Below are 26,259 nucleotides of genomic sequence, written 5' to 3'. Positions count from 1 at the left end.
TTTCAGTGGCACACACTGCATATTCAGGGTATAAGCCTGAACAATCCCGTACTGGTGCTATGTACCCGTGATTCCACCAATGAGAATGACACTTGATTTCTTTTGACTGTCTTTATCAATACACATAAATTCAACCCTAAGAAAACCAAAAGACAAATGCCAAGTGAGGGACAGTCTACAAAATACCTGACCAGTCAGTACTCCTCAAAACTGTTAGGGTTTTGAAGGAAGTCTGAGAAATTCAAAACCAAGAGGAGCCCAAGAAGACATGATGACTAAATGTAATGTGGCATCCTAGATGGGATCCTGGAACAGAAAAAGACATTAGATAAAAATTAAGGAAATGTGAATAAAGTATGGATTTTAGTTACTAAAATGCATCAACACTGGTTCACTAATTCTAGCAATTTTATCGTACTAACAATTTTTATCTCCTGTAATTTATCAATGTTAATTATAGAAGAAATTGGATATGGAATATATGGGAACTCTCTGTACTATAAAATTTTTCTTTAAATCCAAAACTGTTCTAAAAGAGAAAGTAAATTTAAAAGAAATTAGACTGATAAGAGGTAAAAAAAAAAAAAATGCACACCTAATCACACTTCCATGCTGCTAGTACAAACTTTATTGTACATCAACATTTAATGCAAATTTTTGAGCCTCATTCCCAGAGTTTCTGATTTAGCAGGTCTGAGGTTGGGGACCCAGAACTGGCACTTCTAACAAATTCGGAGATGTTGATCCTGCTGGTCTAGAAATGGTATTTTGCTAGTCACTGGCTTAGCCTAGAAGATGAAAGTCAGAAACCTCAAATGATCCCTTGCTTATTTGTCTTTCCTCTGCTGGCATCTTTCGCTGCAGACACTTTAGATAACTGCTTTAAGCAAGTCTCATACTAAAGGGGAAAGACAGACAAATCTGATGCTGTTTCATTACAGATTTTTCTAACATGCAGATATGAATTCCTATCTGTAAAGCTACATACAGGATACATACCATTATCAAAAAGACAATGGACGCTTGTTTCTGAAACTGAGGATTCTGAAACTTCTTTGGAGGCTGTTGAGAGAAACTAGAGACCTAAGAGTTGTCAAATCACAAATGAAGAGTTTATAATCTAGCTATTATTATAACTAAAACAATCCAGACAAAAGGACTACGTATTTTATTTTATAAACTTATTTTCTAACAAAACATATGAAACTAAAAATTTGTTCCTGGTGACCAAACACAGTGTTACCAATTTTCCATGCTATGTGCTAATGTTTTATGGAAACTATTACTCCAAGTGGCAGACACAAGCAGCACAGAGCAGTTAAAAGCACAGAACACAAAGCCAGGCTATTTGAGCTTAAAATTACTACTACTTATAAACTCACTAGCTCTGACTTGGGTGAGTTATTTAACCTATGCAATCAATCACTTTCCCCATGTGTAATGTAAGGATAGAACCTACCTCACAGAGTTATCATTAGGGGTAAGCTCATATTCATTAAAGTCCTTAAAACAGCGAGTGGCCCATAAGGAGATGGTTGTGGATCTTCTTGATATTTACAAAAGCCAATCAATACGCCAAGCCCTATACTAGAAAATGGCAATATTATGATTGGCCAAAACAGTCAAGGTTAGTCAGTCTACAAGAGTATACAGACATTCACAAATCAATCGTACAAAAAAAATATGAATATCGCACTGTAAACTAAAATAAACATTTGCAGGAAAGGACCACACTATTTTAAAAGCAGTAGCCTTACTATACACATCTAGTTTGATTTGTGGAGGATGACAGGAAAGTATGACAGGTTCACAGATGTTTCCCTCTTCCAGGCTTAATAGTAATCTTACTTCAAGTAGCAAAGTCTTAGAGATATTTTAACAATCCAATCATTTGGGCAATATACCTGCTTGGTCAAAAAAAAAAAAAAAAAAAGGAAACCGAATTATTTTGACATAATTTTTAATCAACATAAAAATGTTTAGGGCTGGAAGTTTTATTTCACTTTAATGGACATTAGAGGTGGCCTACTAAATTGGAAAACTAAGAAAGGTCATTAATTAACATTTAATTAAAACATGCCCCTTTGGAGAAAGTGTTCTTGAAGGAATTAAGAACTATATAAAAACTTAAAATCAAATAGTAACGATGCAGAAGAAAAACACTGCAAGCTCAGTACTTCAGAGATAATGCTATGTGTATAAAACACCCAGGCATTTACACTTAAATAAAAAAGGCAAGTCATGCAACAACTCCAGATAAGTTTAAGTTCCAAGGTACTTAGGCGTTAAGGAAGAAATCAGGTAAAAAAATCAACTGCCTATCGACAGAATTAAAATAAATGAAAGGAAATATTAACAAAACTTAAAAGCAAGCTAGACTTAGCTTGCATTTCAGAACTGATGACACAGATTTATAATACAGGCAAAAGAATAAAAAAAATACCCAATATGAATGCCTATTCAAAATTAATATTCAATGAAACAAACAAAACCCTAATGTTAATGTTCTAACAGACAACTTAAAAATACGCGGTAGTTACTTAAAAAAAAAAAAAAAAAGTACATAACCAAATGCCTTAAAACTGATACCAGAACTCATAAATGAGATTTTTAAAATTTATTTATTGTGGGTGTCATGCAGCTTCAGGCTGGGGAATAGCTGACTTTTTTTTTAAAAAGTAAGGAGTGGCAGAGCAATACCCCGAAGTCACTTTCAATTATTTGCAAGAGCTCTTTAGGTTTTTCTTCACCCTTAAATGGTTAAGGAATTGTCTAAACAAAACGAAACAGGTTACACTTAATAAGAATTAAAATCTCTAGCATAAAATGATAAAATAGATCATTAGTCCTCTGCCAGTATATGGTTACAAGAAGTTACATCACTGACCTATATAGTCATTTCTCTCTATGGTATGTTGATTTCAATTTATATTTTTAATGGTTTACAAGTTACTGGCTGAAATTATTACAACAAAACTAGGGCAGGTTTTAAGAACTACCCTTCAAGTGTTCCACTAAAAAAAGGATGGTCAAAATCAATGTTCTAATTTACGTAGTAATATTGTACCTATTGTACTAATTCTTAGTTTTGCACATGTTCTATGGTCACGTAAGATTTTAATACAAGGCAAAGATTACTATAGGAAGTAAAAACTGCTCTAAGTACTTTTCTTGCAATTCTTCTATAAATCTAAAATTATCTCAAGGTAACAGGTTAAGAAAAATAAAAACTCAACTCTTAGGACCTTACTACCTTTATATTAGCAAAGATACTGAACAAGAAAAAATAGTACTTTCTATTTCCCATGTTGAGTTTGGCTGTCAGATTAGTTACCAAGTGTATAATAAACTTAGTTTTCACTGCTTTGCTATAGTAATTACTTTGAATGCTATGAAAGACAAACATATTTCTAGAGAAACAATACACTTAACATTTTTAATTTTCTTGACAGATAAAGTGACACAAATTCTACTCAACAATAACTGTCCCTTTATGTATGAATCTAAGATAAAAATATTTATATTTTTATTTGGGCAACAAATCAGGTTCATAGGAGTAAGAGAGGAAATAGGATTGGTCACTAATGTAACCACTAATGTAAATGAATACATAAGCTGCAACTTTCGCACACATACACAAAAACACACACAGAGTCAGTGCTTTATAACTAACTCTCAGGTGAATAATCCACTTGCTTTAAATAATAGTTCAACTGCATGTAACAGCTTAAGATATTGCTTAGGGGGAAAAAAGTCTCAAGAAGAAAACATTAAAAAAAGTGTATTAATCACCACCTCAAATCAAATCAAGTATCAACCTCTCCCCTAAACAATATATAATAAGATTTTATGTCTCCAAATGAACCCAAGTCCTTAAATTATGAAAGATAATTTTTAAAAATTTAAATACAACCCCAAGTACTAAAAACTTGTAATATTCTCTTTTGGCCCAGTTGTTCTGAAATGTTTCCATGGTATTTTGTTAAAATACCATGTATCCTGAAAGCCCAGTTGCCAAGTTTTTTATGTCTTTATTTGTAACAGAGCTAAATCCTTTAATAATTACGTAACTACCTTTAGTAGTTATTGGCTAGTTGAGTGAGACATACTCTTTATTAACCTGTACTTCTAAAACTGTAATTATGCAAATTTTCTTTGTAAGAATAAAAGAAAAACACTCAAGGGGCTTGGGAAATAATCATTTTAATCTACATTAGCATAATTCATACCCAAATTTCTTAAGTTTTGCCAAAGTTCTGGCCTTCAAACATTTCTTAATTTTAGTTTTCTTGGTGAGCTCTGCATTGCCTCAAAAAGTAAGCTATCTTTAATGGGTTTAATTAGCATAAACAATCTAAGCCTGTGATACCTGTAGTTAATGAAGTATATACACAATCAACATTGTATCACCTAGAATTGTCAAGCTATTCATGAAAGTCTTAAAAAAAAAAAAAACTTCTAAAAGAATTCAGCTATTTTATTTAACATGTAATAGGTATTTCTCATAAAGAAAAGCTTAAATATTTAGTTTTCTGATACCCTAATGTATTTCCATAAGCCTTTAAGTCTACGGTTCAATACATAAAGGTTCCCATCACGGAGGCCAGATATATAATTTCTCTTTACAAGTAACTAAAGATTTTAAAAGGGTGTAGGCTATAAATCCGATACAATTTAGTCGTAACACCATACAAAGACCTTATAAAATAATCAGGAAAGAGATGTGTACCATTATTGCTTAGTCTTAATAAAATGGCAAATTCTAATCAAATTGATACCCCTCTACTCTTATTTATAATGTTTTCTATACATTTAAATCATAGCGCTTGGCAAGTAATACAGGTACTGATATAATGTTTTAATTCAATTAGTTGTAAACAAATTCCAATTTGTTATTCAATGCATATATTCTCCTTTAACTAGCTACAACACTACCTCAGAATTATTCCTCCTAGAAAAAGTAACCTTCCCAAGGATAAAACAATGCAGAGCTTTATCTCCTCCTTAAAGATTTTCAAGTATTATAGGAACACAAACTCATGAAAAAACTAATTAAAAATCCGACATTCCATCTTGCTTTACTAATTATGGGGTAACAGAAAAGAGATGTGAACAAAACAAATGTTCTTTTACACTTCTCTGCTCAACGTAATATTATATGGAAAAATACTGTAACTATGAGCTACTTTCTAGCTTTTCAAGTAAAGGACCCAACTACAGTTCTGTCGAGTGAGGAGAAATGAATAATCAAACTTAGGTAACTCAAAAAGAAGATGGGAGGCACAGAAAGATAAACTGACTTTGGCTTTTAAGAACCTACCATTGACCCTGAACTGCCAGATTCAACAATGACAGCAACAACAATGACAACACAGCAACAAGAGAGGACAGCAGCAAGCCACCATTTTACCACACAGCTAAGAATTCTGAAATAGGCAATAACTTTCTATCCCTGTCAACTCATTCTGCTGTATCTTTTTTTGGTTTTTCCGGCTTTTTGGTAGCAGGCAGTTCAAGGCTTGCCCATTGCATAGGTTCAGCTTTTCTCATGGTGATCTCAATCTTTGTTGCAGTCATAGTTACATAACTTCGTGTTACATCAATCACCTGCAACACACCAGAGAATGATGGTAAGCCTCGATGTTGTTTTTCAAGTACCAGAGAAAAATACTCGTCTTGTCTATGCTAATAATCACAACTCTGAGCATCTAAGGCCATTTTTATACCCAGATTTAAAGTTTTTAGTAAGAATTAATGGTAAGTTATATTATCTATTTTGTATCATTGATTTCTAAAGTATGGTCTTCTTACTGTACAAACTGTTTATTTTGAAGTAGTAGAAAAAATTCTGGATACTTACACCCCATAATTTCACATTTTGATGAAATTCCTTCTCTCCTTCAAATACAATGTGCACATTTAACTGAAAAAATATACAGAAAGTTAACTGATCAAATCCAAGTTGAAGGAATATTTAAACAATGATTATAAATAAAAAAGATACTGATATAAATCCTTTAAGCTATTTTAACAAACTTCCAATATTGTGTTTTTTTTTTTTTTTTTTTTTAGGAAACCATTAACAGAGAAGAAAAATTAACTGAAGTTTCATATTGAGAACTAGGTACTATATTATTTAATAAAATCTTCTAAGCTACTGTAGTATTTCCAGAATGCTTCAGAAATAATTCTATTTTATATAGAAATTTTCATTTACAAAAGTTTGACAGTAATTTCAAACTACTTTTTCGAATGAAAAAGATTAAAAGAATCTTAAAATTGACCCAGAGTATTTTTTAATACATTAATATAGAGAATCATGTATGAAGACAATTTTTTCTCAAAGATATTTAGTGTACTTACCAATGTACTATTTGCTTCTACTTGGCTAAGTTCTGGAAGTGAATTTTTAGCATACACTGAAATGGTGACTTCACCCCCAGTCTGATGCCAGTCATGTCTACAAGGAACAACTTTTTTCCCCTGTAAAAGAAGAAAACCCTTATGAATTTACAAAGTGCCACATAACCTCTAAAAAAGAGGAATCTGAGTCAAATTATATTAAAAAAAATTACCATGTGCAACTGAGCCCTTAATGTTTTTAAGGGCAAACAATCTCTAAAAGGTTTAAACAGTAAAATACATCACAATACAAATAATCTTTATAATCTTACGGTTGGAGAACACGCTTATTCTTCCATTTGTGTTTTTTCCTTTTAGGGCCATAGCATCACTATACATTGAAAAAAGCAACTTAAAAACTCCTATTAAGTTTTATCCTATTTTAACATTTCTGAAATCCACTAGGCACAGTCATAAAAACATTCTATGAAAACCAAGACATTTGCTTAGTGAATAATCCAGATAACATCTTAACCTCATGCACTGAAATCTTCCACTTATTTTAAGTTGGAAGTTGACGACATGTTGAAATTTCCAGTTTCTACAAGTTGGAACTGACTACTTATAGCAATCTACTATTTGCTGTTATAGAACAGTTTATTTTCCCCTAATAATAAAATGAAGAAAAAAGTGATAATTTGTGGAAGAAATGTTTTGGGTTATTATTACAGAAATAACTATTACCTACTAGTAGAACATTGCTTTATCAAGGACTATTTTGAAAAAAGAGACAAATCGTGATTAGTTTCATAAATTTATGAAAGCAACTTAGTTACATAATGCAGGAAACTGTGAGGCACTACTGTTCTTTTCTTTTTAGTTAACATATAATGTATTATTTGCTTCAGGGGTACAAGTCTGTGATTCATCAGTCTTACACAATTCACAGCGCTCCCCATAGCACATACCCTCCCCAGTGTCCATCCCCCAGCCACCCATCCTTCCCATACCCTCCACTCCAGCAGCCCTCAGTTTGTTTCCTCGGATTAAGAGTCTTTTGTGGTTTGTCTCCCTCTCTGGTTTTGTTGTGTTTCATTTTTCCTTCCCTTCCCCTATGATCCTCTGTCTTGTTTCGAAAATTCCTTATATCACTGAGATCATATGATAATTGAGACACTACTGTTGAAAAAGCAGTATTTACATTTTGGTATAATTATGCTAACTGAATTTAAAACTGTTTGGATCCCTTACATTTTTTTGTCCTTAGCTACTAGCTCAGACACTTAATTCTTGATTAAGTGTATGCATTAAAATATAACAAAAACATTATTTCATCAAGGGTTAGACTCTGAAAATTTCTGCATATAATAAAAAACATTTATTTTTTTAAGCTTAAAACTTTCAAAATTTTGGTCTTTGGAGAAAATACAGAAAGACTTTACTAAGTTTTTTTGCTAATAAAATATTCCTGCAAGTTTTGGGGTAGACAAGTTATTGTAACTTGGAGTATATATTTATAATACCAAAGCATGTTACTAAAAATCAGAAAATATAGAATACTCAAATGCAGAATTGAATGAATCCCTAAAGCAATTTGGAAATTTACAATTGTTCTGTAAGTTAAAAGACACATATAGTGAAAAGGTTCACTGTTAGTGGGGTTGTTACTGCCAATATAGCACATAAAACTAATTTATTATAAAATATGTTGCAAGAGCTAAGGTGCACTTTCTGACAATAAATTGGCTGCCTTCTTAAAATTTAATGGGATTCTGGACACTTATTTGCATAGCCTATGTCTTTTTAAAAAGCTATCCAGTGAAGTAAGGACTAAAGTTTTTCTTGTTTCAATAAAGTACCCTTTAGCAAGCAGAGGCATTCAAGACAATTGGAAAAAGTCAGCCATCCTTCTCTTTGGCCGCTAGATGGAGCGATTTTGCATTGTAAATGGCTGAGTCAAGTTTTAAGAGGCCAGAGGAGAATCCAAAGTCGAAGTGATTAGTAACATGGAAGGAGAAGAAAAATGATTAAAAACAAAAACAAAAACAAAAAACAACAGAACGTGGGGAGAGCCTATGGAATTACAGAAACACACGCTTCAATTCTGGCAGAGGCTTCAGTATTTCACAAAAACCTGCGTATCTGCATCATCACACCTAACGGCCACTTGGATTAAAGGGCAGTGCTCTAGACATTTGACTCAAATTAATTTTAATTTTTAGGCTCATCAAACCTTTATGCAAGAGAGACATTAATTCTGAAGACAGAATAATCTTAAATCTTTAAAAAATGACAGATAACTATATCCCAATGTTATTATGAAAATGCTACTTACAGCATCCTTTTTAGTCCACATGTGCTTCCCTGTTGTACAGCCCTCTTGTGCTAAGAATGTATTGAAATCAGAAGTTTTTCTTCTACAGCAGCTCCAGTATTTCATCCTTTAAATTATCACAGAAAAACTTCAGAAATAAAATCTTACAACTACCACAATGACACTGTGATTTTAAAAGGTAGGTAAGTATGTGTAACTTCAGTATTCTACAGAGAGTCTGAGTTACTAAAAAGAGTTAAAACTATCAGGAAACTAATCATTTTAAAACCAGAAGGGCATTTATTATAGTAGTTCTGGAGCTCCTGAGTAAAGATGCTTAAAACCATCACAAAATTCCAAATCTGCTTTTCACTAATTGCTCACATTCCACTTTCCTCATAAAGTTCCCCAAAAGTGATAATGACCAAAGGTTTTAACAGAGTGAAGACTTTAACATGCTACTGCATTTCTATAAACTACAACACGCATGGAAGAGGGCTCAGCTGAGGGCTGTGGAAAAGTGTGGATTTTCTTGGATGACACAATATTGATGACAGATATTAGTCAGACTCAAAAATTCTAGATGTCCAGCAATGCACAGAGCAGTCCTTCCAACTAAAAACTATCCAGCCCAAATAGAGTATTCCATTGAAAAATAAGAGAATAAGGAAAAACATGCAGTATGAATCACAATGGCCATTTCACTGTAGTAACTGTTTCAGTTTTCTCATATATAAAAAGATAAAACCCACACTCTAGGTTTTTTCTAAAGATTATATAACAATGTAAGTAAAACACTAATAATGCTGCATGGTAAATAATGTTTATAGGCACATTAACTCTTCTAACCTCTACCATGAAGTTTTAATTAGTCATGTATAAGTTACCCTTCATGAAAAATAGGTACTCCAGAATGATATACACAGACTTCTTCTAAACTCTGTGGACCCTGATAAGTCTAAAAGAGAAAAAAGAGGAAAAAATTAGCTTCACATCTCACTGTCCTATTTCACAAACATTTGTAGAACTGGTGACCTCTAAGAACTATGAAAATGCTCAAGAAATAACAATTACCTAAAACATTCATAAATTCACCCCAAGTCATTCCAATAAGGAATGGAAAATGATTCCTTTTTAGATATGGTTAAGTTTTAGTTCCCTGTGAAAAAGGCAAATAGAAAGGCAGGCAATGGGATATATTAAGATGTTTTCACACATTCAGGTATGAGGTCACAATTCAACGTATTTAGGTATTTAAATTTATAGAACAGTATTGAAATCAAGGGACTGGTATTCTCAATGGAAATACAGTTATAGCATGATTTATGTGTACAGGAAACTCTGTGTGGGCATTATGAATTAATAAGCAATTCTGGAAGTTCTATAGTGTTGTTTCTTATCCCTAGGAAGGGTAAAATGAGCTGCAGACCTATAAATATATCCAGGGTTTGTCTGGAAGATCCGGGCCCCAATGCTGCTGTAGGTGAAGGCTCTACAGATGAATTCACAAAAAGTAATGTTAATAAAACACAGATGCAGCCAGCAGTGTATTTTTTACTCTGGTATTTATAGCAACCACCTACAAGTACAGAAAATAAAATTCTGTATATTTACTTTTGGTAAATCCAACGTACTGCCTGTGTATCTCCTAAAGATTCCATAAGCACATAAAAATCAGCTATGTTAGATTCTGAACTTATCACTACTTCTCCCTCAACTCCTACTCTTCTTCCTACTTATGTGATGGCACCATATCCATTCAGTCTCCCAAAGCAAAACTGCTTTCTCCCTCCGTCCATGTTTTCTATCATGAAATCCTGCCAATTTAGCTTGAAAATATGTATCAGTTTAATCTTCTAACCTTCCTCATGATCCCTAGCAGATTTCAGACAATGAGACTGCACTAACAGATTCTAATTCTTTTCTTTGCCTTCCATTTCTGTATTCTAATTAAAACGTGTATCACTCTCTTATAACAGTTGTTTAATTACATCTACCACACACCTTACAGTTACCAGTTCCAGGTGGTTTGTACATTTTAAAAGTGCCTCTATATATGAGAAAATACTCATGGCCTTCATGTAGACAAACTTCTTAAAAAGAATAGAGCACTCGTCAAACAGAATGGACAAATTAGGTTTCATTAAAATTAAACAGCCTTTGTTTTATCAAAAGTCATTATTGAGACAGTGAAAATATACAGTATTTCTCTCTGGTTAAAAATAATAAGAATTCCTAAAACCAAAAAGAAAAGCCAACTGAGAGAAAGAAAAATACATAAAAGATTTCAGACATTTCACAAAAGAGGACATCCAATTGACCGATAAACACCCAGAAAGGTACCCAACCTCATCATCAGGAGCATGCAAACTAAAATCACAATGGCAACACTACGCACTAACAGAATGGCTAAAATATAGAAGACTGATGTTACAAAGTGTTAACCAAGGTGTAGAACAAATGGAATCAGCCCCATATACTGCTGGCTGATGTGTAAAGACGACCATCTTGGAAAACTATGAGGAACTATTTGTTAAAGCTGGACACAGACACACTATCATCTGGCAATTCCATTTCTAGTCATATACCTAATAGAAATGTATCCATGTGTCCCCAAAAGTCAGGCACAAAAATGTTCATAGTAGCATTAAACAAAAATATTTAAAGGACAATCAATAGAAAGGGTAAGTTGATGGGCAACGTTCACACAGCAGCACATTTTAAGACAAAGAAAATGAACAAACTACGGCTACATGCAACAAAGATAACTGTAACACACATTTCATTAAGCCAAGGAAAACAGGAGTGAGAGAGAATCCTGGTCTACAATTCTATTCACCCTAAGCTCAGAAACAGGCAAAACATTGATTAAAAATGTGGTTATATTTGGGAGAAAATAATAAATGGGAGAAGGTGTAAGGAGGGCTCCGCTTTGTGAAAATCCCTTGAGCTATAAATTTACTTACATCTGTATACTTTTCAGTATTACATTTCAATGAAAAAGATCAAATAAGGGCCTCTCTAACCTACAGCAGGTTCTAACTTTTCAGCACTATAAAAGCCTTTAAAGATCTGGTCCCAACAACTTCTCTTTTAATCTCCACACCAACAAATTTTATACATTACAAACAGTTCCTTGTTGGCTGTATACTGCTATCACCTCTGCCTGAGATATCCTTTCTTTTTGCCATTTACAGAATTGGCATTCATGTTTCAAAATCTGTCTGAGATCGTTTCTCTCTGGTCTTCCTGCACTACCCACCATCCCACCTGCACTGTCTCCTCTACCCCAGTATTTAGTTACTCTCTTCTATCTACTACTTCAACCTTACATAATACATTTCCATTTCCAACCCTAAATAAGCAAAGTGATCTCAAACTTAACATGAGGGAAAATTACACACCTGCTCCCCAAAACCTGTTTTCTCCTTCTTGGTTAATGGTGTCATCAGTCACCCAGCTGTTGGAGCCCCATGTCCCCTCCACTTAAAGTTCATTAGCAAGTTCTGCTAATACTGCATCATTTGTCATGAGCCAGGCAGGCACCACTCGAGGCATTTAAGATACAGCAAAGAACAACAACAACAAAATTCTGTCCTTGTAAACCTTACATGAGAGAAGGAAGGGAAGGGAAAGTCAGATCACAAAATATACATGCAAAAGAAGTAGTGTGTTAGAAAGTGATTAGTGTCCTGGAGAAAAGAAGGATAGCTGAGAACGGAGATACTGGAGGGCATGCAATTTCACATGGAGAGGTAGGGGAAACTCACTGAAATGTTTGAGTATATCCCACACTTAACCCCTTCTAAAAAATAAGCTTCCAACCCCACTGCCTGGTCTTTCACAATTGCAACCTAGCTGTTTTTCCCTCCTCTAGTTCCCAGTGCCCCATTACGTATGCCAGATTATCAGCCAAAGAGGTCTTTTTAGAACCCTGCCTTAGAACAAGGAATGTGAGGGCACCTAGGTGGTGCAGATGGTAAGCATCTGCTCTGCCTTTGGCTCAGGACATGATCTCCAGGTCTAGGGATCAAACCCCATATCAGGCTCCCAGCTCAGTGGAGAGTATACTTCTCCCTCTCCTTCTGCTTTTCCCCCCACCTGTGCTCTGTCTCTCTCTCAAATGAATAAATAAAATCTTAAAATAAATAAAGAGAATTCTTCCCATTATCCAAAAAAAAAACCAAAAACCAAAAACCAAAAACCAAAAAACACCCTACACTCTTCACTGTGCCCTATAAGGACTGCCATAATTGCCATAATTGTGTTCCCCAACTTACCTCTACCTTTCATATTTTCCACCCCTGACCAAGCCCCACTGACCTTTCCCATAATTTCATGAAAAGCCAAGCTTTAAAGGCTCTACACATACTGCTCCCCTATCAATTTGGAGGTTTACATAACTCACTGCTTCATTAGATTTCTGATTTAGTGTCACTTACCAAAGGACTTTCCTGACAGCCTTCTTTAACAGTTTTACTGTCCTTATTTATTACATTTTGTCTACCTGAATTCCTAATATTTAATTTATCTATGTGTTATCCTTCTCCCTAAATTGGACTACCAGCTCCACAACAGCAGAAGTTGTTGCTTTACTTGATACTGTATTTCCAGCCCCCCGCCAAGTGTCTGACACACAGTAAGTATTCAGTAAATGCTGACTGAATTAGAATTACTTATTCCATGATTCGGTGAGATATATTTGTCAAAGACCAAGTCTCTTATCCATGTTCACAGTCCTAGACCACAGCACACTGACCAACACGTAATAGGCACTCAAATGTTTGTTGAATTGAATCAGTAAATTGCATCCTCTTCTTCAAAAATTATTTTACTTCCGTAACACAACACAAATTTTATAATATATACCTTTGAACACCCTCCATTTTTACATGAGGTCCCAATCTTAATTTCATCACTGTCCTCTTCTAAAAGAAAGAAAAGAAAATCAAATTAGAAACATTAAAATACTTTAGTATCATTCTTAAATAACCTTCTTCATAAAACAAGTATTTGGAAAAATACTAAAATCTAAAATACACCGAAATTTTAAAACAATTTTGAATTATTAAGTTTTCTAAATGGCCTTTTAGTTAATATATTTAAAAAGCTGATAAGAAATCAATTACTGTGATTAGGTTTTGCCCATGTCCCCAAATGATATATGACACATTTCTATTCTATAATGTAATACAATATCCAAAATCTTAACCCTATCAGAGAGAAATCATGAAATGGGTACTACTTACCTCCATGGTACTGAGTGTAGGTCAGAATATATTGAATATATTTTATATCACACACAACGAAACATTTACAATTATCAAATAAATTGAACAGTTAAAAACTACTGAACCACAGAATAAAAATGTTCAATTAGCAGTTTCTCATTTTAATAAAGACATTATGGAATAAACCACCAATTGATTTTGTGATGTTACTGGTATTCAGAAAAATAAATTCTTTACTATAATGTGCTACCTTTTTATATTTATATTCATTGAACCATACTGCTATCTCTTTTTTATAATTGGTTAATTGTACAGAAAAACCCACAAAATGAAATCTTACCTTTCTTATTTTCTTCATTCCCCGAGGTTAGTTTAAGTTTATCAAGTGCTTGTTTTAGCGAGGCAGCTATTTTTAATTCCAAGTTTGTCATTGGTTCATCTGGGCTGGAGAATTTTAAATTTTATTACTATTGACCTACCAAAATATACATATGTATACACACACACACACACACACATATATTTTTTTTTACTAAAAATACACTAAGAATCTATAAAAACTCAAATGCTTTGTGAATCAAGTTTTTCCTATTAAATAGTATTTTATAAATAATTGCTATACGTAACTATACTTTCAAGTTTTAACAGAAAAATTCTGAAATTATAATACTATGACTCAGGCACCTGGGTGGCTCAGTCAGCCAAGTGTCTGACTCTTGATTTTTTAGATCAGGTCACATCTCAGGGTTGTGAGAGCAAGTTCTAAGTCAGGCTCCATGCTGGGTGTGGAGCCTGTTTGGGATTTTCTCTCTCTCCCTCTGTCCCCCCCATAAATGAATACATAAACAAATATATTAAGGCTCAAATAATCATGTTATTGCCAACATGGCAATTATTAATTAGTATTTATTAAAAATTATTAATCAGTAAGTCTAATGGGAAGTGAAGACCAGGAATCCACATTTGCCAACAAGGAACCATGAAGTACTTTTCATTCCACACCCAAGCAAAATGCTAAGAATACAAATTTTATTTTTTGGGAATATAATTAACAGGCAACAAATAAGTACTAAGGGAATCTATATTCCTACCAGAGGGGATAATTCACTTTGTGTGGACACTGGTTATATACATCCATACATTCAGATAGAATTATACCACAAAGTAATTTCAATAGGGTTAAAAATCAATACCACCCTCCAACACTTCATAATGGTTAAAGTGTTATATGTACACTTTATATAAAGCCATTCAGTAAGTATTAAGAATATCAACAAATGCAACAAAAATAGAAATCCCAAATTATTCAATCCACATCCTTAATGAAAACAACTGATGTACGAAGTATTAACACAGTACATAAAAACCTATATTCCCACAATCTCTACAATACTACCAAATGAATTTACAGAAAAATACTTAGTATCTCTCACTTAAGTAAATTAATAGTCTATTATTTAAAATAAATATTAATTCAGACTGCTAATTATAGTAGACACCACTGTAATACTTACAAATGAGCCATGCCAAAGTTGTCTTTTCCTCAATTTTTTTTTTTTTGGGTAACTGGCAAATTGGCCAGCAAAGCACTTGATAAAGTCGCTCATGATTGTGAGTAGGTGGAGATGGAATAAAAATCAGTTTAAGTAGTTTGGTTAAACAAACAAATTATCAAAAAGTCTCACAGGCCTCTTGTATTGGTCCAGTATTATTCAATATGCTGTAAAATTTATTTAAGATCAATAAAGTAAAAGTCATGAAAACCATTAGGTCCATTATGGGAATAAAAATATCAACTCGAGGGGAGGCCCCTGAGTGGTTCAGATGGTTAAGCGTCTGCCTTCAGTTTATGATCTCCAGGTCCTAGGACTGAGTCCTGCATCGGCCCCCCTGCTCACCAGGAAGCCTGCTTCTCCCTCTCCGTCTCCCCCTGCTTCTGCTCTTTCTCTTTCTCTAATGAATAAATAAAATCTTAAAAAAAAAAAAAATCAACTCAGGCCATATTTGAGGCCAAAAATCATCTAAGTCTTATATTTTGGTTCTAAAGCAATACTCAAATGCAAAATGAAGGAGGCCTGGTTTAACAGTGGCAGCCAGCACCATGTGTGAGACTGTGAAACAGAGTTTAGTTGACCAGAAGGGAAGTATGAAGAATCTGTGTAATTCTACTGAAAAAAGAGCAAATGGTATTTTAAAAGTACTCTAACAGACCTGCCATCTAAATAAAATAAATTTAAAAAATATACACACTTAGTAACAATAAAATGGTTTACTTTAAAATGAAAGTAAATTCTTCTTCACTAGAATTATTTGAAAGGAAACTGAATATCCTTCTCAGGAATATCCTAGATGATTATCAATAAAACAGCAGGGGAATAAAGAGGAAGATGTCTAAAATTCTTTCTCAACTCAAATGGATTCTCTGACAATTCCTTTCTAGAATTTCACTATGCTACAGTGAAAAAGACATGTCAAGTCATAAGGCAGATGTGGGCTCTTCTGCTTTTGACATATTACGATGATATACTGAACAAACATACAGGAGAAGTCTACTGTGTACATGCTCTCAACTTGCAGGGGGGGAAAAATGGAAGGTATACTTAAGGGAAAATCCAAAAGATAACAAGTTGGTGACCTACCAAGTCACTACCTACCATAGTACCATAAATGGTACTAAGCAAAATCATAAAATACCAAGAACAAATGCTATTATCCACTCATGAGAAAAACATACAACCATACAAAGTGTACCTTGGCCTTTTTATTGCTTCTACTGGTTTAGGGGCTTGAATGATGTGCTCCTGAAATTTGGGTTTCAATTCAGAAAGTTCTTTCTTCTCAGTAGTCTTGACTTCAGGTTTGACTGGCTCAGGTGGCTTCTCACTATTATGCCTGCCTTTTGTACAGCCCTGTTAGGAAAGAGAAGAGTTATCCTAGAAACTGTTTCCCGTGCCATAGTAGAAAAATTAGTTTTCTTTATTAATAAATTCTATTGTATGCTTTCTCCACAGACTTATTTTAAGAAACCAAAAACAAAACTCTAAATTTGCAATATTTGTAAATAAGTTCTTACATCTTAATGTATTCTAAAAGAAGCCATTAAATTACACTTCCTAACTATCAGGTTCTCCTATATACACAGCATAAACTTTTTTTTACAGTAAAATTCTGGAAATCTCACACAGAATTCTACAAACTATAAACCCAAAAGGGCCTTTATTTGAGCCCTAATTCTTCTCCTTATTAGCTATTTGACCTTGAGCAAGGGAAAACTTTTTAGTTTCCTCAAAATAGATGGACTGGCACTTAAGATATTTTTTGAAAGGATTAAGTAATATAGAGTAGTTGTCAAATCTGGCAGATGGGTCAAACATGCATTATAACATCCCTGAAATTTTAATTTTAATGGCAAGTCATTTCCTTAACAGTTTTTTCTTTCTTTTTTTTCTTAAGGGTATACAGAATAAATGGTACATCTTGGTGGTATCTTAGATTTGATAAATACCCATTGCCCCTCACTATAAAAACTCCTTAACGTGCACATGTCATTTCCTTCTCGATGTACTTTAAAGACTACTTATATCAAGGACAAACCTAACTGTCAGGTGGCTAATTAGTATCATGAAGCTTTTATCTCTAAAATAGATAAATCCCTTATTTTAAAGGCTGTCAAAGGAGGTGAGCTCCACTTTAAAAAAAAAAGGCTCCATGTGCAAATTAACAGACTACTCAACAGAAGTCCCAAATCAGACTCCTCAAATCTGGAGCTTCCCACTGTTTACACTTTCTCAGGAGTTATTCTAGGAAAAAAAGTTGATACTTACTGCAATGCTTAAAAAATCTGAAAAATCAGTTGTTCTTCTCTTACAGCAAGACCAACCCTATGAAACAGAAAAAAAAAACAACCCTGAAAACTGAATATGCATAGAACATAACCCACGAAAAGTCTACTTGCTCCTACGTCCTGGAATCTGGCAGTGACTTGCACATATATAGATTTCATAGTTGTGAAGTGTTATAAATGAATCAAGTAAAATGATTTTTAGTTTTTGATTAAAAAAAAAGCTAATTAACCAATGTTAAAGGTGATATGTACTTTAATACAGAGAAATAAAAATCGCTTCCTTTTTCCAGACTGGTGTTTGATTTTTAGAAGAGAAACATTTTATAATTTCTAAAGGCATCATATATTTTAAAGGATATGGGGAGTAAGTGAAGTGTTTTACTTTAAAAATCCAGAAAATTAGAGACATTAATGATAATAATTCAGCTTCTAAAGAACTCACTGTAGGTGTACCCCAACAATAAGCATTCCATTTTCAGAACATAGACTGATTAGCGTAGGAACCTAAGAATTGTTAGCTCTTTGAAGGTTAAAGGATCTTATTAGTGACAAGCATAAAAATATAGAAACTGAAATGCTATGTGTGATTACTAAACAAAATATCAAGTGGCTTACCAAAAAATGGCTTTAGGCTGTCATCTGTAATTCCAATGTATCATAAAGAATAAGAAAACAAAAATGCGGCAGTTTCAAGACTTGGGATGTTCCAAATTAGACTAGAGGCTAGGATTTGCACTTCTCCATCTGGGACTCACTGTTTTTCTCAATGTACTATATGAAGAATTTGGTAGTGATTATTTTCACACTATTTTCTTATAAAATTAAAGAAAATGTTAAATATACTGTTATTTAAATTTTCCTTTATTTTGAAATTGAATTCTTTTTACTCTGAATTGAGATATAGATGAAAACCTACTATAACCTTAAAATATAGTATTTAGTTAGCATTGATAATATAGTCATCAGAAAAGTTATTCTGTATGAGAAAAAGCTTTATTGTCTTAATCATAAATAAATAATTACAGCAGATATTCTGGGTATATAGGGATACAGACATAATACGTAATATTTGTTCCCAAATGCCAATCTGCAACCTATGGCAGTCCTCAGTATAAAAGAAAAAAATGAAAAGGGCACCTGCATGGCTTAGTTAAGTGTCTGCCTTTGGCTCAGGCCATGATCCCAGGATCGAGCCCCACATCAGACTCCTTGCTCAGTGGTGAGTCGGCTTCTTCCTCTATTCCTCCCCTAGCTCCCTTTTACTCTCTCTCACAAATAAGTAAATAAAATCTTTTTTAAAAAATGAAAGCTAAATTTAAGTGAGTATAAGGTTGTCATTTCTTTTTTTCTTTTTTTTTTTTTTAAAGATTTTATTTATTTATTTGATAGAGAGAGATCACAAGTAGGCAGAGAGGCAGGCAGAGAGAGAGAGAGGAGGAAGCAGGCTCCCTGCTGAGCAGAGAGCCCGATGCGGGACTCGATCCCAGGACCCTGAGATCATGACCTGAGCCGAAGGCAGCGGCTTAACCCGCTGAGCCACCCAGGCGCCCCAAGGTTGTCATTTCTTAAGAAGAATTGTCTCTTCTCTGTCTATGCCACTTCTAATTTGAATATTAAAATATTCTTCCTTTTGTATATGCCATGTTTAACTTATCTGCCAATAAACTGGAAACAGAAAACATTACACTGATTTACCTATTTGTCCGTCTATGTATTTGTGGTGAAATCCAATAGTATTAGAAAAAACAGGTCCTCAAGAGATATTTATAGAGACAATAACAGCAGGATTCGAAAAGAGACAAAAATACTTCTGAGTGAAGTCCTTAAGATTAATTCAACAGGGTGATTAAAAGTTGGGTAGTAAAAAAAGAGCAATGGGGGCACCTGGGTGGCTCCGTGTGTTAAGCCTCTGCCTTCGGCTCAGGTCATGCTCTCAGGGTCCTGGGATCGAGCCCTGCATCAGGCTCTTTGCTTGGTGGGGAGCCTGCTTCCCCCCATCTCTCTGTCTGCCTCTCTGCCTACTTGTGCTCTCTCTCTGTCAAATAAATAAAATTTTAAAATCTCAAAAAAATAAAATAAAATAAAGAGCAATGGACTGAATGACTAGAAAGTTTGTGACATCGTTACTAGCAGCAGCAAAGTTGAGATGCAGGCTATTTTTGGAATAAGAGTTCACTTTCAAGTGAACTGGTTTGCAGTTGCAAATGAAATGTTCTACAGAAGCTACTGGCACAGAGATGCCGTTTAAGGACCGAAACACATGCACTAAATAAGAGAAAATAGAAAGCTAAAGACAAAGGTGAAATACATCTATGGCTAGGAGACAGTAACATACCATAAGAAAAGAAAGAAAAAGAAAAATATACAGTAAGAAAAACAAACAGAATAAATGACAATTCAGGAAAGATTCCCCTCACTCTTCTGCAAAGGGGAGTATTTCCCAGAACCAGTTTCCATCCCCCCAAAAGTCTGTAAAGCAGCTAAAAAAATGTAAGAAGAGTCAGCTCTGAACTTGCCCTAACAAATGATTGTTCTGTTTCCCACACTTAGAACTAAACAGACTAACATAAACTCGTTATCTGTTTATACATCTTTATTAACACTTGGCTATCTACGGGTTAAATACCAAAAGGGTCCAACTACTCCTTGGAAGGATAATTAGACATTCAAAACGCACCAACAATATTTAAACATGTAAGACTGCTTATGTTCCTAAAACCAAAGTACCAACACATAAAATGACGGCAGCCACACCACAATATTTTCTTCTGAGATAAATGTTACCATATTATCATAACTCATAAAAGATCAATAAACACACCAAGAAAAACATTTTATTATTTCTCTAATTCTCTGAAACACCAAGGAAGTGCAGGTGGAAAACAGGTGGTATCTCAGTTTGGTACCCTTCACTGTTTGTAACAATCTTTCCTAAAATCCAGAGCTGTTCTTATTACACAGTAGCTGTCTGACAGATTAAGAAATTAAAATTCAATACACTTATTTCACTTCCCCTCAAGATTAAAAACAAATGAGTACAGAAAATGAGAGCTGGAATGGAAATAACATAATTTTATAACTGAGAAAGATCTTAAGATCACCATCAACTGTCTTTGCCTTTAATGAAGTATTTGCTTCAAGCAGCACCACAAAACAGTCATTAAGAAAGCAAAAAGTCACAAGCTGAGGAAAAAAAAATTCCATATTACACCTCTCATTTTTTTTTTTTTTTAAAGATTTTCTTTCCTTAAGAAAGAGAGAGCTCAAGAGCGAGAGGGGCAGACTCCCCATGGAGCTGGGAGCCGGATGCAAACTCGATCCCGGGACTCAGGGATCACAACCTCAGCCGAAGGGACTCGCTTAACCAAGTGTGCCACCCAGTTGCCCTATACCTCTAAATTTAACACACAAATATGAATAAAATGAAATATACCAAGTTCTTACCTTTAAGGCATCATGAAAGACTGGAACACCTGGGTGATATGTGCAAGCATCTGGTTAAAAAAAAAGAAAGGAGAAAAAATACACTTTGCTATATGAATTTTTTTAAAAAAAATCATTATTTTTTTCAGATGTTAATATTTAATCCCTTTTCCAAATGCAGGTAATACTCTGCTTTTCCTTAAAAATTCACAAATGCCTGAGTTTTATCCATGGCACACAGCACTTAATATAGTATTGCATTACAATAGCAATAGCTAAACATGTAATTCAGGAGTATGATAGCTGTAGATAAAAATACAGAATAGTCCAAGTGTAACAAATTGTATTCTATTCCTTTAATATTTGTAATACCAAGACTTCAAGCTCTGATTTTGACCATCACCTTCCAATCCTTCCAATTCTATTTACAAAAATACTATCAAACTAAAGCATTCTTAGGTGCACTGATCCACAGATTGCCCAAGAGATTCTCTAAAAAGAAATTTTAGAAGGATATGCTCAAAATTTTAAAAACTGATGTAATATGTAATTGCTAATTTAACTATTGTGGACAGGTATCAATAGTTAGATACAAAACTCATTCAATAGATGTTTAAGTTCTACAGTCTATTTTCAGGGTTGCCACTGATTGTTATTCTTTATCTCCCTACCATTTCCCGTAACACCATCAATTTTCACTAACTCATGCAAATAAGCTTAATACAGTTTGCAATATGAAATATTACATTAAAAAAACCAGATAGTCATAAACAATTATTTTCTGACTGGATACAACTCTGAGCTTAGAAAAAAACAGGTCAGCTCCACATCTGCATGATTTTCTTATATGGGTACTTTGCCCCACCTTTTGTTGTCTGTTTAGCTTTTAATAACCCACAACCACTGATTCCTGCTGTTGCTTAAAATATTCCTGGTACTTACAGAAATCTTCCTACTCCTTTATTAATAGACAGTATGGCTTCCTTAGTAACCAGATATTACATAGATACTATGTTAGGCTAACAGAGTGAGAAAGTGTCAGGTATTTTCATTGTACAGTAACTAAACCCATGGAATAAGAACAAACTATTAATTGAGGGAAGTAATGGAATTAAGAGTGAAAAAAGGAGATTCAAAGTAGAAATGAATATGCAGAGGCATATTAAGTTGAGAACAGAATTAAAAAGAGAACAAATAGAGCATTTTCAAATATTAAATATCATATATCAGAGGCATACATAAAATACATAATGCTTAACAACTGTAAGAGGCATAATTATCATAATGGTCAGTTTGGGCAGAATGGCGGCAGGACTGAATCAGGTCTTAACCCTACAACTAGTAGCAACAAAATTTGACAATCACTGCTTTCAAATATAAGTAACAAGCAGATGGTTATTTTCCTCTCTAGCCTTTATCAGTTTTACCAGTTTTGCTCAAAGTTGTATTTTATGGGTAACATTGTAACAGTTAAGAGCCAAGGGCTTTTCATTCTGGGTCTGACCCTGGCTCAAATACAGGCTCTGCCTCTTAGCAGCTGATTCAGTGTATGTACACACACACCCATATATATATAAAATATACATATGTATGTATATGTGTATAATGTGTATACAATTTAGTCCACATAATATGGACTAAATTGTGAAGTGGTGCTTTTCCCAGAATAACTGTTTAATATGTGAAGATACCAACTTTGTCTTCTTTAAACATTAATTTCACTTGTGTTTCAAAACTAAAACCAGGTATAAGCTTACAAGGATACCTTAGAAGGATACTTTTTGCCCAAAGGTCAAACCTTTCCCATTCCAAACGAACTCTCCTAACCAAGTCCACACTCTACTCTTGGCGCCTACCTTCTACTTTCTATCTCCATTTTCTTAATTTACCACTGAAACAACTTACTCTTAAGTCTCTATCCCCCATTTTGCCAAAGCAATGAAACTTTCCACAACCTTACTGGAGCTCCCTGCTGAATTTAGTATTGATCACACAACCCCTGAATGTCTACTCCTCTCATTTTCCCACTCCAACGCCCATCTCTTTCCTAGGCATAATACACACACACTCTCTCTCACAGACACACAGGCGCGTGCGTGCGCCCACCCACCCACACACACTTGCTGCTGACTTCCAGAAAATGGCTGTATCTCCCTCATAATTTCAGGCTGGTACAGAACATTCTATAACAAACATTTTTACTTTGGGACATTACTGTCCTAAGACAAAGCCTCAGTCTTTCCCTTTACTTAATATTAAAGTAAAATATGGCAGACACTAAGGCAATCTGCTTTTTGCAAAGGTTACCAAAAGCAAAGGCTTTAGGGATGCCTGGGTGGCTCAGTGGGTTAAGCCTCTGCCTTCAGCTCAGGTCATGATCTCAGGGTCCAGGTTGGATCAAGCCCCATCCAGCTCTCTGCTCAGCAGGCAGCCTGCTTCCCCCCTCCCTCTGTCTGCTGCTCTGCCTAGTTGCGATCTCTGTCAAATTAAACCCCCCCACCAAAAAAACACAAAGGCTTTAAAACCTCTTATTCTTCCATTCTGTCATCCACTGAAAGCTCACAATTTTCTCTTTGAATAACTTCATAAAAATGTCAATGATGAAAACATGAATATTGTACAAAGACTGAAAGACCGGATTCAATTTTATCAACTGAATTCTGCCAAGAGTCTTATTTATTTATTTATTTTTCAAGATCTTTCAGGCAGAGAGAGAGGGGGAAACGGACTCCCCGCTGAGCAGAGCCCAATGTGGGGCTGGATCCCAGGAAGCTGGGCGGAAGGCAGAGGCAACCCACTGAGCCACACAAGTGCCCCGAGCCTTATCTTTTTAAATGTCACCAATTCACCTGTGCACCAAGTAAGTCCTTCGGACAGCTCAGAGGTGAAAAAGATTTAAAAAGGCGTAGATTTTCATTTCCTTCACAATGCAGGAACCATGGTGCTACCATGTTGAACCCCGCTTCCCCTTAAAATACATTAACACGCACTTCATAGGGGTGTTGCAAAGATTAAACGAGATGATGTAGTAAGTGATAGATTAATGCCTGGCATATAGAAAACACAATAACTGCTAACTGAATTTGACAAAGTGGGGTCATTTCCCACAATATTCAAGAAATCAACTCACTTTATCCCATTCGCCATTCAAAATTAAAATTCACTGTTCACCTAATCTCATCACTTAACTTTCACTTTACATCCTTAACTGTATACGTAGGAACCATCACTGTATCCTAAAGATGGCACGTTATTAAAATGGGAAAATCACAGAAAAACTACGCAACAAATAAGGCTACTGAGACAAGGGTAACAAATGAACCATCCACCCCGCCAGTTACGTCAAAACTTAGCGTAAAGATACAGAGTAATTTTCCTAACCCAAGACACTTTAAAAAAAAAAGTAACTTTGTAACGGCTGGGTGGACTGAACAAGCAGAAAACAAGACTTACAGGAAAATAAACTTCTACGCTAAGGCAAGGAGCCGGACTTCAACGCTGAAGTCAGTCGGCCCGCTGCCCAACCCTCCCAGCCGTCTGTCTCACTCACCTACACGCGCGCACCTGCCGCTACGCAAGCCCCGCAGCGCCTGGGTAACTTCTGCTCCCCCAAGGAGACGGGGCAGAGGGGGACAGGGAAGGCAGAAAGATATTTAGGTTCCAGGCGAGTGGGCGAGTCAGCGGACGGCCGGGAAACACGTGGGGCCGGGAGATGGGTCCGCGGGGCTGCGCGGCTGCGGGGAGCGGGGAGCGGGTCGGACGCCTCCACCGAGCGCTACGGGTGGGGGCGGGGGGCGAGCGCGGCCCGGAGGGGCCGAGACGGGGCAGGACGACGACCGCTCGCGGGCTGACCCGGGACGCCCTTGGGCCCAAGGGCGTACCCCCGGCTGAGGGGGAGAAGGAAGGAAGGGCTGGCGGCGCGCTTCTCTTACCGTCGGAGTTGTTCTCGGGATCGAAGCGCTGGCCGCAGCCCCGGTTGTAGCACAGCAGGGCCATTTCCTTTCCCCACCGTTCAAGGTCGAGGCCGAACTCAGGCGAGAACAAGTCGGTGCGCGCCCGACCCCACTGCCGCAACCGCGGGTCTGACGGCTGGGGCGGCTGCCGGCTTCCGGAAACGGCCGGTTCCGCTTCAGGAACCTTCGCGAATTTTCCGGTCGCGCAGGCGCAGAGCCGATGGGAAGAGGCGGAGGGAGCGGCGGGAGCGGCGGGAGCCCGGGCCGCCTCGGGGCCGACGTGGGTCGGGCTCCGGAGGCTGGCGGCGGGGTTTGGAGGTGGCGCCGGATATTAGAAGACGAAACACCTTAAAAGCAGAAAGCGATGGCATCCTGGGGACGGACTCTCTCCAGATTTCGTCCCCGGATAGCTCGTGCCGCCCAGCGGCCGCCCCGCCGGCTGGGTCCCAGCGCCGCAGCCGCCTCCGGGTTTTTGAGACCGCCGTGATCGCGGCCTGGCGACCTCGCCTCTCGGCTGTTGCGGAGGGGATGCCGCCCCCTGCAGTGCTGGCGAACCCTCTGCCTAGAAGGCGGTCGCTCGGGAAACGAGCTGAGGAACGGGGACGAAATCTCCCTGGTGCTGAGGTCTCAGTGGTCCTGATCTCTGGAGCGCTGAAGAAATGCACGCCTCGGGGGCAGTTGCGTTAACGGAAGGATGGAGGCCGAATCACTCTGAAAATACAAAGCACTTAAAATCAGGATATCTATCGTATTGATCGAATACAGTGCTAGAAATGGTTACTGTGGCTCTAAGACCCCGGGGAAGATTGGTGCTGTTTCATGTTAGCCTCCATTTGATCGGTTTGCCAATACTTGTTTCTTCAGTGCTGGAAGCGCTAACAAGATTTCATCAAGTGCGTTTTCAAAAAAAAAAAAAAAAAAGCGAGGTATCACACTAACGAGCGCACGCTGAGGGTACCAGCTGCAGCCTGTCTCTTTCCCAAACTTGGGACATTTGAAATAAAAGCAAACACTTCTTAACGACAGGTGTACTGACATTCGTAAAATAGTAATATCCATTGTTCTTTCATAGAAGTAAAAACTTATACAATGTTGCCAGTGATACCAAGTCTGTCAATGAGAGATGGGCTCAAAAATCTTCCCACCCCAATA

The 26,259-nt window shown here is 36.1% G+C and overlaps 1 protein-coding gene across 1 annotated transcript; it reads right to left on the bottom strand.

The window, feature by feature from the left end:
* Positions 1–1,151: 1,151 nt before the first annotated feature.
* On the bottom strand, positions 1,152–25,267 carry CHORDC1 (cysteine and histidine rich domain containing 1). The gene is made up of 11 exons (XM_032357028.1): positions 25,087–25,267; positions 21,176–21,225; positions 17,712–17,768; positions 16,639–16,796; positions 14,228–14,331; positions 13,526–13,584; positions 9,544–9,614; positions 8,678–8,783; positions 6,364–6,483; positions 5,861–5,923; positions 1,152–5,607 (listed from the first exon to the last, which is right to left on the bottom strand). The coding sequence occupies exons 1-11, from the start codon at positions 25,148–25,150 to the stop codon at positions 5,461–5,463; spliced, it is 999 nt and encodes a 332-aa protein (XP_032212919.1). The 5' UTR covers positions 25,151–25,267; the 3' UTR covers positions 1,152–5,460.
* Positions 25,268–26,259: the final 992 nt, after the last annotated feature.

The sequence above is a fragment of the Mustela erminea genome, chromosome 9 (genome assembly GCF_009829155.1).
Source record: "Mustela erminea isolate mMusErm1 chromosome 9, mMusErm1.Pri, whole genome shotgun sequence".
Classification (NCBI taxonomy): Eukaryota; Metazoa; Chordata; class Mammalia; order Carnivora; family Mustelidae; genus Mustela; species Mustela erminea.
The sequence above is the reverse complement of the archived record's forward strand: the minus strand, read 5'-3'. Positions and strand labels throughout refer to the sequence as shown.

Bases quoted from the DNA above. Each gene is read 5' to 3' on its own strand.
- CHORDC1 (XM_032357028.1), bottom strand. From the start codon at position 25,150: ATGGCCCTGCTGTGCTACAACCGGGGCTGCGGCCAGCGCTTCGATCCC. The intron at 14,332-16,638 runs GTACACTTTGTA...AAAATTCTCCAG, and splicing joins GAAGCAATAAAAAGGCCAAG to CCCAGATGAACCAATGACAA. The intron at 8,784-9,543 runs GTAACTTATACA...GATAATTTAAAG, and splicing joins GTACCTATTTTTCATGAAGG to GATGAAATACTGGAGCTGCT.